We start from the raw sequence: 15,503 nt of genomic DNA, 5'->3' as shown, positions 1-15,503 counted from the left end.
CGGGACACGCGGGAAGCAGCCCCTGGCCGTCCCCTCCAGCGGCCACCACCCTCCCGTCGTGGGAACCCTGGTGGGGTCCAGCCTGAGACACTGGGGGTCACTGTGGAGAGGAGCCCCCCTGGGCTGGGCCAGCGTGTGCCCCCTTCCCGGAGGTGCTGGCTGTGCCAGGCGCTGACCTGGGCCCACGTCAACCCACCCCCGAGCAGACACAGCGTCTCTGCCCGGCCGTCAGCGTTTCACCCCATCACTCTCCCGTGAAGAAAAGGGTGCAGATCTGAACCAGAGCCGGACTCCTTCTGGCTCTCAGATCCCTCTGTCCCAAGCCTGGCAGCCCTTGAGGGGAGGGGTTTCTTCCCACCTGCACGCCCCTCCCTCCCTCCCCCTCCCCTGCCCCTGCCCCTCCCCTCCCCCTTACCCCCCTCCCTCCCCTGCCCAGACTCCAGCTGCCTCCATGGTTTGTCCACACTTGGCTCAACTTCACAAGCACATTCAACGTGTTTATTTCTACAGCACGTACATTATAAGGAAAAGCCAGGAGCACATTTAAGGGAGAAAAGCCCTGAGCCCGTCACTGCTCCTTCACCTGAGCTTTCTGGGGGCTGGATGGCCTCGCTCCACTTGCCTCGCTCGGGCGCCAAACCCCAGGCTCTGCAGCGTCTCGGCCACGTGCTTCTGGCCTGGGGACACGCACACGATCACCTGTAACTTTGCATCACCTCCTTGGAGAAAGAAGTGACAACGTACAGTTGGGAAGAGCCCCAGTGAGAGAAGAGCATCTCCGAAGCCCAGCTCCGGAGGGTCGGCCCGGCCCCCCGTGGCCTCCACACAAGCGCTGAGACAGAGGCCTGGGTGCAGGGAGGCTGGGGCCCCGCCTGGTGCTCTGCGGGCCCTGGGCCCCCTCCAGGCCCTTGGGAAGGGGCACCTGGGCTTCTCCCCGAAGTGGAAGCCCCCTCTTGCGTTGCTTGAAGGGCCAGCAGTAGGGGAGGAAGTTTAGAAAAAGACCTGAGATGGGAATAACAGCAGCGAGGCAGAGGAAGGAGGGAACCGCAGCTCGGCCGTGGAGATGCGAGCGTGGGCTGTGGGTGCCCACCCCCACCCAGCCCCGCGCACCCCGCGGAGCGCCAGCCCCGGTCGGCGTAGATCAGGGGCAGCAGCAGAGCTGGAAGCGGCCCCTTCCTCATCCTGTGGACGGAGCAAGAGGAGACCCTGAGACCAGAGGTGGAGCCGCGTGGTCCCACGGCTCAGAGAAGCACTGCAGGGGCCACACCCGGGGAACATGGGACCCAGCCCGAGGGGCCGGTGGTGCCCACGTTCCACAGCCACCGAGTCACACAACCCTTGAGACAGCCACCGTGTTAACAAGAGCTGCGAATCCTGAGGGAGGGAGGCAGAGACCCCAAGAGCCAGCCAGCCCCCTGGGCAGTGTGGCAAGGAGGAGCAGGCCCAGGGGCAGGGGACAGGGGCAGGGGGCAGGGTAAGGGGGCAGAGCAGGGGGCAGCGGCCCCCCGGGCAGCCGTGGCGCAGAAGTACCGAGTGCGTCCTGCAGGAGGTGGGTGAGCCGGCTGTTGCGGTAGGGGATGTGGCCTCTGCCCTCCGCCAGCGCCCCCAGGACGTCCGAGAGGGCTGCCAGGCTCCGGTTTATGCAGGAAGTCTCCCTCAGGGCTGGCCCCGTCACTCCAGACACACCTGGGGGATACAGAGACCCCTCATACAAGATTCGCATGAATCCTTGCTGACATCAAGAGGCATCAGAAAAGCAAAACAGAGGCAGAATGGGGAGACTGCACTCTGCAGGGCTGCGTGGAGGAGACCCTGTCACTGGACGTCCCCCCATGATGACCTGTGGCCCCGGCAGGGAAAGCCCTGGGGGAGCCGGGCTCCCCTCCCTGTCGGGAGCCTGCGGGGCGGCATGTGAACTAACACTCTGGGCCTCGGTGCTGAGACGGCACCTGGAGGGAGGGGCGAGACTCAGAGGGCATGGGGGGGGACGCCACCCCTGCAAGCCCCGCCTGCTCACGGTCAGGACCCCGAGGCCTGGCCACCCAGGGGCAGGCTCCCCGCACTCACCTGCACACTCGCTGCCCGCCAGGTCCACGAGCTGCAGGGTGGCACGCACCTGCCCCAGGCGGTCCTGGGCTGCCCGCCCGAGTCCGTGCCCGCGGGTCCTCAGGGGCACAGGCGGGCTCTGCCTCCTCCCGGTGGCCGGTGACCGGGGTCCAGGCTGGCAGGGCTCTGCGGACGCTGACCGATCTGACCGTGGAGCTGCAGCAGGGGTGTGAGAAGAGACGAGAGACGGTGCCCAAGCTCCCTGGGTCTCTCCCCAAAGGCGGGAGCCCCCCAGCTCTGCCCCGCAGGCCTGCACCTCACAAGAAGTGAGACTCTTCCTCTTGAACATGGACAGGAAAAGGGCCCAGAGACCCTGAAAGGGTCAAAATGTGAATTAAAGTCTAACTCTGCGTGCTCAGTCGCTAACTCACATGACCCCGTGGACTGCAGCCTACCAGGCTCCTCCGTCCATGGGATTCTCCAGGCAAAAGCACTGGAGTAGGGTGCCATGTCCTGATCCAGGGAATCCTGCACTGGCAGGAGGATTCTCTACCACTGAGCACCCATGAAGCAATGCCTAATCGGTCCCAAGGAAACTAAACAAGCTTTCTTAGAAAGATTTGGTAATGCCCTGTGCTTCAAGTGGCCTCGGGACAAGCTGGGTCAGGACGGTTTCTGCTCCCTGGCCTGAGTCTGGAGTGTGGACGCCCTTTGGGGGTTAGCCCCTGGGCCCTGGGCTTCTCCGTGGCCTTCGTTCCTGAGCACGGGGGCAGCCCTCCCCCTGGACGGATGGTCCTCCACAGGGCGCTGGCTCCCTGAACTTGGAGAAACGTGTATTCAGGGCTCCAGCCCTGCCCCGGGGCCCCGAGGGCGGGAGAGGTGGGGGGCAGGAGAGGGTCCGCGCTCCCACCAGCCCCGCAGGTGATGCCAGCGCCCTGCCCTAGAGCTTCTGGCCAACGAGGACCTGGCAACACGCGCGTTATCTTCTTACACGGCTGGAACCCTTTGTATACTGGCGCGCGCCTCTATACCAGCACGCACACCTCTATACCAGCGTGTGCCTCTATGCTGGCGTGTGTGCCTCCTTAAACCCAGGTCACAGTCAGAGTGTCATTCGTGATGAACATGTCGCGTTTCCCAGGAAGACGCGCAGTATGTATCCTGGGCCCCCTCGTTCTCGGCCTGGGTCCCCCGGCTCCCGGAGCCCGGGTCCTGCAGACCCTCCCCGGGCTCTGGGCGTGGCTCAGAGCCTGCAGCAGGCAGGCTCCTCCGGCCCTACATGCATTTTTAGCATGGGCACTGACCGGGCGTGGACGGCCGCCTGCTGGGCCCGCGGCGGGAGGTGGCTGTGGCCAGGGTCACGGTTATCACCAGGTGGGATCGCGAGGACTCGGCATGCACCGAGGTGGGCTGCTTCGCCCGCAGCTTCAGACCCCTGCCCACGAGCATCAGGAACTGCGCGGCACTGCGGACCGACCTGCGGGTGCACGAGCGGGTTATGAGGGGCCGGGGGTGGTCAGGGAGGCCTGCCTGCACAGACGCCTCTGACATGAGCCACGTGTACCTGGCTCAGGAGAGCAGTGCGTCTGAGACAGAAGAACACATAAGAAATCCAGCATTTCACTTAACGAGGTCTGTTGACTTATCTCGTCTCATTGCTTTACCCTGAAGTAATCAGCTGTTTTCGAACCAAATGGAGCTTCCCAATCTTCTCAACATCAAGCCTACTTGAATTTATGGTGCCCTCAAGGACTCCGAGATTTTAAAATATTTGTCTATCAAACCAAATTTCATCAAATTTATGAAATGCAAACTTAATTTACTTTCTTCTTCTAATTGACGAGATAAGCAGAACTTCTGATCTGCAGGAGAAAACGTTTTGATCATGACATCTAACTGATCGTGTCAGTTATCATGTCATAACTGATCATGACATCCGTTAAAAGTTGGCAGTTTGGGTTAGCTCGCGTAAACTTATGGTCAGAGGTGTGACTTCCTTTAGGCTTTTTCAAATGTTAGAAATGACTCGCAGCACGGACATGTGTATGGCCGAGGCCCTCTGTCCACTTGAGACTATCACAACATTGTTAACTGGCTACACGCCAATACAAAATGGCTTTTTTAAAAAAAGACACAGCCTGAAGACCCTGCCTCCGCTGACTTTGAGACCCCAGAATGGGCAGCATGACCTTGACCTTCGTGCCTTCTCCTTCATGGGGGTCAGTCAGGTGACCCCTGCCCAGAGCAAACCTGATTCCTGAACGTGAGTTTAAGAACACGAAGCTCTGGAGGAGAAGCTGATTCCTTGGTGTATTCGGTAAAATTCTGATATGCCAAGGGACTGAAGGACACTGGTGTCTAACCGAGGGCCTCTGGAGGGTCCTGGGGCTTCTCCACGCCCGTCCCTCAGCCGAGCCTTGGGGATAACACCTGTCCCACCATCTCTTAAAGAGGATATTTTAAAGCACCATCTAATTTGTCTTCATTATGACTTTAAAAGATCGTTTCTAAAGCAAATTGAAAGTGGAGAACCACACCCTGGGCAAATGAACAGTGAGCCCTCTCTCGGGAGGAGCTCCGAGTCCAACGCCCCGCCTGGCTCTCCGTGGGTCCCCTGGCAGCTGCTGCCACTCACAGAGCTCAACACCGGCTCACTCACTGGTAGGTCAGCCCGCAGACCACCGTCTTTCCTTGCTGGGTGGGCAGCACCTGTCGCTTCGCCCCAGATGCCGCTCGACAGCCGTCGTTAGCCAGAAGGTCAAAAATGTCGTTGTTGTAAATTTCCACTACAGAAACGCCCACCTCCGGGCTCCTGGACGGATCTTCTGAAATAAGCCTGGAGGAGGGTGAGACACACAAGGTAACTAAACCGTCAGAGGAACATAGATGACCCCGGGGAGGCGGGGGTCAGAGAGTGACTTCCAACATGTGGCAACCAGAGGCTGAGAAACGGGCTGCAAAGCTCAGGATTCAGGAGCACTGGGCGGCGCCTCACTGGCCACGCAGGAAGAAGGGAACATCCTCTTTAAACTGCAGAGAAAATGACTGTCTTGGGAACACAGTTATTTTATCTGAGTTGTACCTAAATCAATGCTTTCTGCCCTCAAACTCTAAATACACTGTAAAGACGCTTGAGGAGCCCACAGTCGTGACCCAGAAGTCACCACGCCCAAGCCGAGTCCCACACAGAAGCCCAAAGCAGGCTTTGAGCCCTGGTCCAGCAACCAGGCTTGTTTATTTTTAAATCTGTTCCATTTCAGGAAGCTTAAGCCCATGGTGTTGAGTGAATCCCCCTCCTACAATGCCTTTCAACTAAGCCCTCCCCATGACCTCTCTAAAACCCACCGAGCCGCTAAAGAAAACCACCACTCATCTTATTTTGTTTCAAGCTTTAAAGTACTGCATGCAGACTGCAGATTCATGTAAAAGTAAGGACAAGATACACTTGGAGCGAAACCCACGGTCCCGCCCAGGAAGCAGTGCCTGCTGAGCCCGGCTCCCTCCCAGCCCCAGTGTCCTGGCTCCGTCCCTTGGACCTAACGCCCCACACCATGTGGTCACTGAAGACCAGGCGGTCTTCTCGGGGCATGACCGTGTCCCTGGCGCTGGCCCAGGAAAGCCAGTCTGATTCTGACTGTGTTTCTCTTGTAAAGACACTCTGAGCCCTGGCCTGGGCGAGTCTTCCATAAGCACTGCTAGATGGGCTTTGCATCCGCATCCACAAGACGTCTAAGGATAAAACCAGGATTAGCCTCGTCTAAAGACGAACAGCTAAGGAGATGAAAAAGGAGAATGTGAGCTAAGCTCTCTCGTGAAAGCAATCGCTGGCAGAGTTCATATCTGGATAGTTCTGAGCACTAGGTTTTGCGAATGTCTGAAAAGTGAAAAACCAAGGGGAGCTAATCTACAGACTGTGTGTCCCTCCCGACACGTCAGGAAAAACCCTCCATCTCTCCGAGGGGCCCCAAACCGGAATGAGACGTCTCATCTCTACAGTACCCGGGAGCTCACGGAAACAATTTTCTTCTGTTTGATTATTTGATTTGTTTAATGCATTGATTCACTTGTCCCACAAGAATTACTCAATTGGTGGCAAATTTCAGCAAACAGTGTTAAAAGCTAGTCCTCAGTCTTGGCTTCGAAGAAACAAAGTGCTTATAGGCAAACGACTCCAACAGAGCATGATACGCTTCATATAAAATACGAATAGGCTTCCTGACACGGCACTGCCGGGCGGTCGCTGGGCCCAGAGGCGGTGGAGAGAGGCGGCGACCCCCGTCCACAAGCGGCCCTCCAGGCCTCCCGGCTCTGTGTCCCGGGCTCTGTGTCCCGGGCGTCTGTTCCCACACATGTGCCCCTGGGTCCTGACCGCTTCCATTCTGTTGAGGGCTGAATGCGCTCACATGCACGGTTCATATTCCCTGTGCCTCCAACGGTGACTGTGCATGTTAGTCGCTCAGCTGTGTCTGCCTGTTTGTGACCCCATGGACTGTAGCCCGCCAGGCTCTTCTGTCCATGGGATTCTCCAGGCAAGAATACTAGAGTGGGTTGCCATTCCATTCTCCAGGGGATCTTCCCAACCCTGGGATCGAACCTGTCTCCTTCATTGCAGCCAGATTCTTTACCACTGAGCCCCCAGGGAAGCCCTCGGCGGTGTCTAGCAGGTAGGAAAGTGAAGTGAAAGTCGCTCACTCGTGTCCGACTCTTTGTGACCCCGTGGATTATACAGTCCATGGAATTCTCCAGGCCAGAACACTGGAGTGGGTGGCCTTTCCCTTCTCCAGGGGATCTTCCCCACCCAGGGATCGATCCCAGGTCTCCCGCACTGCAGGCAGATTTCTTACCAGCCGAGCCCCCAGGGAAGCCCGGCAGGTAGAAGAGCCTTGCAAATGCCTTTCCCGAGGGCAGCTGACCTTAATGTGGAGGGTGTGGAAGGAGGTGGGAGGGGAGGGCGCGGAAGAAAGAAAGAATCCCCCCGGACTTTATTGAAAATACCTGGGACACTTTCCTTTGGTCCCGTCCGCAGTTTTGGATTAGTCATTTTAGGGCAAGAGGTCATATAAACACCCTCTGACGCCTGAGGTCGTGGTGGTTTTGTGCTGGGTTTGGCCTCAGGCCCAGACTCACCCGCCAACATGGCTGCACGCGTTCCTTCCCGGGGTTTGTCTACTTCTGATCAGAAATCAAAGAGGTAGAAAACTTCCCTTGTCTGGACCATTAGTCCTATTTTTGCAAGCGATGGCAGTGAGTCCTGGGCGGGGGGCAGGGGGGCGGGCAGTGAGCCATGCCCACGGCCACCACTCGGAAGAAGAGTCAATGTTGAGCTGGAAGGCTCTGACTCATTTCATTCCCAAGACTCAAAACGTAAGAAACCCGCTCTAGAAGCAGGTCATTTAAATGCTCGTCGATGGGAGGCCACCGTCAGGCGAAGCCGTGTGTCCTGTCTCTGGAGACGCTGACTGTCCGAGCGTTGTCCAAACAGCCTCGCTCTGGCGTTTCCAGGGCCCGCCATCCCGCCCTGGGCCCCAGGCCTCTGCTTGCCACCCTTGGGGATGAGCTCCGAGACTTGTCAAGGGAACACTGCCCACGCTGGACTCGCGGGACGTTGTGTCTGCAAGTCCAGCTTTGGCCTGGACCGGACCCTCGAGCAGGCACGTGGCTCGCACTAGGATTCAGTGAAGGCAAACTCAGGGGAATGCCGTCGGCCCATGTCCCCGCCGGTCAGGGCTTTGCCTGCCCCCTGGGGCCCCTGCTCGAGAGCGTGGCGGGGGCGCGAGGCTCAGAGCGGGCGTCTCTGACTCCCGCTGTCCCGGCCCCAGTTCTGGCCTGAGCTCGTTCGATCGCCTCCTCTGTCTCTGGGCCTTGAAGGCAGGCTGGGCAGGGAGGCATTGCCGGTCGATGGTTTGAGGCCTGCCACAGCCACGCTGTCTCCACGGGTCTGGACGGTTGTCTCAGCAGCACAGGTGCAGCCGCTTTAAATGTGGGCGGGGGAGTCAGGGGCTTCTCCCCAGAGACCTCTGGTCCGCACCGCCCTCCCACCCACTCCCCACATCTCCGGGTCCCTCTCCCAGGACGCCCAGGAGAGCCACGTGGTCCTGCCTGGCTCTCACATGGCGACGCCTGGCTTCCAGCCAGCTGCCTGCTGCGGGTCCCCAGGGAGGGACCAGGAGACTCCCCTGGCAGCCCTGAGGCCTCGGTCTCTCGAACTAGTAAGAAACACTTCACGTGGTCTGTGTCCCCAGAAGGAGGCCTTCGCCCTTGAACGGTGAGCCCTGTGTCTTCGAGAGCGGCTCTGCTGTTCACAGACGTCCCGCCCGCGGAGCTCAGGCCTGGCCGTCGCCTGCCAGGGCTGATGAAACAGCATGGGGTCCCCCGAGCTGGCCTGGGTCCCCAGGCTGCCCCGTGTGCTCTGACGGTCGCCCGAGCAACACCCTTGAGGGCCGCATCCCATGGATACCTGCAGGACGCTTGTGACGGCTGCCGCTCCCCAATGCTGACAGTCTGACCTGCTAGGAAATGGTCTCATCCTGAAAATCACAAGGGGCAAGTGGAAAAAGAGAACGACCAAAAAACTGGGAAATATTTTACCAAGGTTTATTTTCAGAAAGGGTTAGTAGAAGCGAATTAACAAATGCATCTTTTCTGTGCACCAATAATGGAACAATACTGGTTCCAAGAGGCACCAAAACATCCGGCTTTTGTGGGAGTTACGTTTCGCCTGATTTTGAGACACTGGAGGATGCCGCAAGGAGATACGGAGACAAAACCTCAATTCCAGGGGTCGGGAGCTCAGAGGGCACCCGGCCGCGCGGCTCCCTGCTGCGGGAGACGCCTTCCTCCCGGGACTGACGGCTTCCCTGCAAACTTAGGGCGCATGCGCAGAAGCGAGGCCCGCGGCGCACACGGGGCTCCCGGGGCAGGAGGTCACGACGCGCGGAAGGAGACGTCGGACACCGTCTCAGCCCCGGAGCCCTGCCCCCTGGGCCGCTGGGGCCGGCGTTCCCGGTTTCTCCTCGGAGCAACGGTCGGGGCAACCCCGTGACAGCGCGGAGGATGCGGCTCCGTGACCCCCGGGCCTAGTGGGACGGGAGCCTCTCCAGTCGCCCGCGAAGAGGACCCGCGTGTCTGCCTCCCCGGGCGGGGTGGGCGAGACCCCTCAGCGGCAGAACGGGAGCCCACCTCCGCCCCCGACGCAAGCAGCCGGCCACCGGGGAGCCCTTTGAGAAGCGCTGCCTTACTTGGGACAGTCAGCATTACTGACGGACGTGCCGTAGGACTCGCAGCGTCTGCGGTGAAATGCCCCGTCTGACGGGTCCTACGGCAGGACGGGAGTGGCCTCCCGTCTCAGGCCCGTGTCTGCCGCACCCGCCCTGGCCCTCGCCGCCCGCCCGGTACCTGAAGAGCTCTGCAGCCGCCCTGGGGATGATGCCCGTGTCGCCGCGGGGTTCCGACGGCAGGGCCGGCTCCTCCTGGCAATGCGGGCCCAGCATGGTGAAGCTCTTCCTGCTTCCCGTCTGCCCGTAAGCCATGATGCAGACATTGTACCTGAAATGCAAGCCAGACTTCAGGGCAGAAGGACACGCGGAGGGCCTGGCGGCGCGACCGGACTGAGAAGAGTGTCTGTGTGAGTGATTCCCTGTGAATCCTGCTTCCTGAAAAGCCCGTCCTGCGTTTAACTACACCTGTCTTCGGCATAACCCGCCCCTGTGGCTGTCTGGGTGCACACGGATGGTCATATCCGTGTTCACACACACATGCATCTCGGGACACCTGTGTCTCCTAGGCAGCTCTGCAGTTCCTCACGGGAGACCACGAGGAGACCACAGCCTGCCCGAGGAGTCCTTCCTGAGCCAGGCCCTCCTCCCAAACTCCACTCATTGCAACGTCTGGAGTCACCTGAAATAAGTTCATCTTCATAAAATCAGGCTAACGAGAATGCACACGAAGTTTGCATGTTTGCCTTTGATGTCTTAAACATATTTTCCCCGTTACATTTTTAAAAATAATTTTGCTTGTTTTTGGCCCTGCCGGGTCTGCACTGCTGCTCGGGCTCTTCTCTGGGGGGCTGAGCCGGGGCTCCCTGCTGGGTGCGGAGCACCGGCTCCTCCTGGCGGCAGCTTCTCGAGCAGCAGAGCTCGGGCTCAGGGCGCGTGGCCTTCAGTACTTGTGGCCCTGCGCTTGGTTGCTCCGAGGCTCGTGGGACCTTCCCGGAGCAGGAATTGAGCCTGTGTCCCCTGCATTGGCCTGGGAGGGCCCTGAGCGGAGTTGAGCGGCGGGATCAGAACCTCCGAGTGTGGGGCCTGCCTTTAGGGTCTCCTCCCCCCGGAAGTGGATGGGAGTCTGGGCTCAGCTTCAGCCACTTGCGGGCCAGGGCCCTGCACCTCTGTGGCCACGCGTGTAAAGCTACACCACAGACTGACTTCACGTATTCCTCTAGATGCTTCCCCTCTTCTCACGGACCTTCTGGGCTAACAGCACAGGTGGAAGAAAATGTTGAGATCCTTCAGTGGCCCTCGTCTTCTGTGAGGCCACGTTCCCTCAATTGAAAAGACGATGGGAACCAAATGCGAGGTCGAAAACCCATCAAGGGCCTCTCTGCCATCACCCTGCGTTTCTCTTCTCCCAGAGCCGAGAGGACTCCAGGCATTTGTAACAAACCCCCCAGCATCCCACCTCTCACACCTTCCCTGAGAGATGCGCGTGTTTGGGGGTGGGGAGGGGAGTGCCTTTGCTGGGACAGAGGGGCATCTGCAGGGACCTTCCAGACCACTGAGGGATAGAGAGGGGAGACACAGCCCAGGACTCGACATGCGCATCTGCTTCATATTTACAACAGGCAGAGACCATGTTAACCACGATGACATTTTTTATTTCTGGAATCTGCTTACTTGAAAGATGCCTACTTAGGAAAAAAAAAAGAGAGAGAAAAAGATTCTCCTGTCGTTTCCAACAGAAGAGCTCTTTTTGTCAGATGGACAGAAAAACCCCAGTGCTCCAGCGGGTGGGCCAGGTAGGCGTGAGCAGTGGGCGACACGTGGCTTCTGCGCTGACCTGACTGTTGGGGTCACGGGTCTCCCCACACCCCCTGAGGTCAGAGGCGGCCACACTGTGGCTGGGTCCCACCCTGCCATTACAGTCCCCATTTCACTGGTGCTGGGCAGGCACAGATCTGCCTTCTTCCGGATGCTAGATGTCAACTTCCACATCAACCCCAGATTCCTCAAAATGCCCTGAAGTGGAAAGTCTTGCTCTACTGGGTCTCGGCACTGCCAAAAGTGACCTTTGTCCCTAGGTCATGGCCACTGCCTTGGGAGCCAGCAGCAGTGTCCCCGGGGAGACGCTCCTTCCCACCGGGACAAACCCCTCGATTTGGTGTCAGCCTCCTTAACAGACTTTACAGGAGGGCTGAAAGGCACAAAGAATCCTGGAGAGAAGGCAGCTGCCCTCTCAGTCTGAAGACAACACGTGAGACACGTGACTTGAGGGGAGGATCGTCAGTGTTCCTGCCTGGAGGATCCCATGGACAGAGGATCCCGTGGACAGAGGAGCCTGGTGGACCACGGGGCACAGGGTCTCAGAGTGGGACCCGACTGAGAGTGTGCGCTCTGCATGCGACGTAACGGGATGATCATCTGGACCTAAAGCACCGTGTTCCTTTAACAGTTACTCCTCCAATCATGTCTCCACCTCCTCCCAGGAAAGGGCCGTGGGTGCCAGGCCGTGGGTCTGGTCTACACGCGCACAAGATACTCCGACACTAATGCCAGACCCTCATCTGTAGCAGGGGTGAAATCTGCTGCCGTTGACCTCCCACTGCGATAATCGGCCTTGGAAACGTTTGCACTCACCCATCCAAGAAGGACGTGAGAAGGGGGCACACGTCCTCAAACACCGCTCTCTGAGACTCCGCTGGGCCGTAAACTCTGAGAGGCAAAGGGAACATGGTGCATTATTGGAAGAAAATGTAAGTAAGTAAAGCAAGTGTGAGTCAGTCAGTCACGCGTAACTCTTTACGACCCTATGGACTATAGCCCACCAGGCTCCTCTGTCCATGGGATTCTCCAGGCAAGAATACTGGAGTCAGTTGCCATTTCCTTCTCCAGGGATCTTCCCAACCCAGGGATCGAACCTGGGTCTCCTGCATTGCAGGCGGATTCTTTACCAGCTGAGCCATCAGGGAAGCCCTGAGCTTAGCTTTATTATCCAAATACAGAAACCTGAGAAAAACATCCTTGCGTACTTCTCATAGGAATCCCAACACAGTCAATATTCTTTTTTTTTTCAGCAATAAAAGATTAATTTTATTACTTTTCAAGCTAACAGAGGTTAAAGAAGAATGAGAATTGCTTCCTCTGTTATAAAAACGTAATAAGCATAAGCAAAGTTATAAATGCTTGCAAAGCAGAAAGAAAAGCAAGCAAGAAAAAAAGGATATCATATAATTATCCCATAACTAAATGAGTTCCACTTAAGTGGGTCCAACAGTAAGGATGTAAAAATCATACTGTGGAAACATTTGATATGTAAAACTTAATTTTTACGTTCACGCTCTTAAAAATGTTTTCCTAGGCCTCAGGTTGGATCAGCTGAACGTTAATACACAAAATGGGACTGGAATGCTGGCTATGACAAGGCAATCCGGTGCGGTTATGTATTTATAAACATGTACGAATAAACCAAAGTAGGAAGTGACTTCCAGAAACCGTGGTTCACTGCACAGCATTGAACACGATGGGAACAGCGCGGGCTGGGAGAGGCAGGGCCGGCGCCCAGAGCTGACGAAGCCATGGTGGGTCGTGCGTGAACCAAACGTGCTTGGCTTTTAAGCTTCGTTTTCTGAAACACGGGTTTTTATTTCGCTGGAACCAAAGCTTTCTCTTCTTTCGCTTTCAAACTGTGTCCTAATGCCCAGTGGAGCCAGTTTATCTCTAGAAGCAGGGCTGGTTTTCCACTTCAGGGGCCTTCCTCATAAAACGCTGCTCGCTGAGCGTGAGGACGTTTAGAGCAGTGGACCATCTGAGCTCTTACTTGTCACCCCAAAATCCCACCAAATAGCAAAAGCAGGAAGAACGGTGAATGCGTTCAGTCTGTGCATCGCCAGCTCCGACAGTCACCCGCCTCCTGACCTCATCTGAACCCCGCCTGGAGCCCTCTGCAGCTGACTCAGGTCCAGCTCGTCCATAAGCGCTCCCTGCCTACCTCCGAGGGATGATGACTCTTCAGTAAGTCATCACAGTGTTACCACCATCACACTTGTAAAACCTAACACTAACTCCTTAATGTCATCCAAGAGGAGGGCAGTATACACATTGCTCCAGTGTTCTGACGGTTTGTTTTTCCCATCGGTTTTTAAGTGTCATTGCAGCTGGTCGCACAGAGTCGGACACGACTGAACCGACTTAGCAGCAGCAGCAGCAGCAGCAGCAGCTGGCCGAATGTCTTCACAGATGTTCATGGGTGGCAAAGTCTTTCTGAATGGGAAACATTTTAGGCTTCATGCACATTTTATTTAAAGAGACACTGGAGTCCTTCTCACGAAGGAGGAAAGGCCTCTCACAGGCCTGCTGCCTGCTCCGCTACTCAACATAGTACTGAGCCCTGTCAGCTAACTCAGGGACCCTCGGATCGCTGAGCAGAAGGACACGCTGGCTCTGCTCAGAGCCGATTCGGCCAGACATCCCAGCAATCTGAAGCTGAATGATGAGACAGTTACCAAATCAACAAGAGGGTTTAGTAAAGTAGCAAGTGGTGCAATTCGTGAGCAAAAACCAACAGCATTCAGGCTTACTAACTAAACGAGCTCCCAGGTATAACGGGAGAAAGATGGTACACGAGATAGGAAAACGAAAATTTAAAAACCCTAGGCAGGAATTTGAAAAGAAATGTCTAAACCCTTTATGAAGAAAACATGAACCACCCCTGAAAGACACGTAATTCCACGTGAATGAGCGAGCAGGCATTCGGCACTGTGTTCTTGGCTATGAAGTCTCACCATGGAGATGTCCCCACCTCACCCAGTTCACTGGGTCCCGTCCCAAGTGGGTCGTGAGATCCGATCCACGTAAGAAATCGGACCGTGCAAGTACCAGAGCCTGTGGGCGTGTTCCTGTGTGACCCAGGAGGCTCCCAACTATGATTACGATAAAGGGAGGAAAAGACCTTTTAGGTGGCTGGACGCTATCAGGCGCAAGGAAAAAGATACAAGTGACTGTGAGGGAAATAGAGGCAACTCAATCACAGACAAAAGGTTGATTTCCCTAATATATAAAGTGCCCCTAAAAATAGAGAAGAGCAAATTTAGAATATAATAGAGCATTCCTTAAACTTCTAATCAATTCCTTACATTAGAAATCCTTTCTATACTTTCATGGAAAAACAGCTAGAGATAGGAAGACTTTGTAGAAACACGTCAGAGTCACAGGAAGGACGTTGGACCTGACCTCCAGGGGCACAGAGAGATGCCGTTTCTCCCCACGGCCAGCAGCCAACCTGGGGCCCACACGGGCTGGGGACACGGAAGGTCAGGACGGGGGTGGAGCGGGGGGCGGAACGCAGGCCGGGGTGAGGGGACCCTTCTCTGCTCCCGGCTCCTCCCGGTCAGCTGGCTGTGGAGGCCCAGGGCCTGTGCCTCTGCCCGCCCCGCCCTCCCCTGAGCTGGATGCTGGCCGAAGGGACGGCCTAGCCTCGTCCGCTCCGTGGGCCCCTAATAGCGTCTTGCTCGTAATGGGCTCAGTCGACGCTGGAGCGGCTACACCTAGAAACTACTGCAAATATGTTGGCAGATACATCACAGCATAAAGAGACACACAACAGACAAGCACAGCCAGGAGGCCTCAGCTGCCTGCTGCACAAATTATCCTCAAACAATAAAAGTGACCGATTTTTCCCACTGCATTTTGGGTCAGTTCCTGTCACTTTAAAAATAATACTATTTTCTGTACTCTGGAGAGACCACTTTCTCCTGACCCTGGGTCCACTGACACTTTCCTGAAAGGCAAGGAGTTGAGTGGGGCTTCCCTGGTCCCGTGGCCAAGACCCTGCATTCCCAGTGCGGGTTCCATCCCGGCTCAGGGAACTAACTCTCACGTGCTGCGTGCCTCAGTGAAGACCACGGATCCCACGTGCTGACTAAAGCCCAGCACAGCCAAATAAATAACTGGACGTGACCCTGGAGCCAAAAGCAGCTGCGTCGGTGCCCTCGCAGTGTCCTGGGTCAGAGCCGGGCGGGGCTGTGCGCCTCCCGGTGGCTGATCCCCAGGGCAGCACCGTGCCTGCGTGCTCCCGGGGTCTAAACACCCAAGGAGCCCTGAGCAGACAGCACGGGGACGCCCACCCTGAGGGCCCCTCACCCCCGACCAGACAGCAGGGAGACCACCACCCTGAGGGCCCCTCACCCCTGAGCAGACAGCATGGGGACCACCCTGAGGGCCGCTCACCCCACCCGAGGGAGACGGGGA

General features: G+C 57.1%; 1 protein-coding gene across 3 annotated transcripts in view; it reads right to left on the bottom strand.

Annotated features, from left to right (window-relative positions):
- Positions 1-471: 471 nt before the first annotated feature.
- Positions 472-15,503, bottom strand: part of KIF25 (kinesin family member 25) — a 30,304-nt gene continuing 15,272 nt past the window's right edge. For all 3 annotated transcript variants that reach the window (XM_027552056.1, XM_027552054.1, XM_027552055.1), the window contains 7 exons: positions 11,895-11,969; positions 9,442-9,591; positions 4,706-4,882; positions 3,351-3,523; positions 2,068-2,262; positions 1,531-1,686; positions 472-719 (listed from right to left, as the gene is read on the bottom strand). In XM_027552056.1, the coding sequence (XP_027407857.1) occupies positions 580-719; positions 1,531-1,686; positions 2,068-2,262; positions 3,351-3,523; positions 4,706-4,882; positions 9,442-9,591; positions 11,895-11,969 (1,066 nt within the window). In that variant the 3' untranslated portion in view covers positions 472-579. The remainder of the gene's footprint in view (positions 720-1,530; positions 1,687-2,067; positions 2,263-3,350; positions 3,524-4,705; positions 4,883-9,441; positions 9,592-11,894; positions 11,970-15,503) is intronic.

Source organism: Bos indicus x Bos taurus, chromosome 9 (assembly GCF_003369695.1).
Source record: "Bos indicus x Bos taurus breed Angus x Brahman F1 hybrid chromosome 9, Bos_hybrid_MaternalHap_v2.0, whole genome shotgun sequence".
NCBI classification, from domain to species: Eukaryota; Metazoa; Chordata; class Mammalia; order Artiodactyla; family Bovidae; genus Bos; species Bos indicus x Bos taurus.
This window is presented reverse-complemented; position numbering and strand designations above follow the sequence as displayed.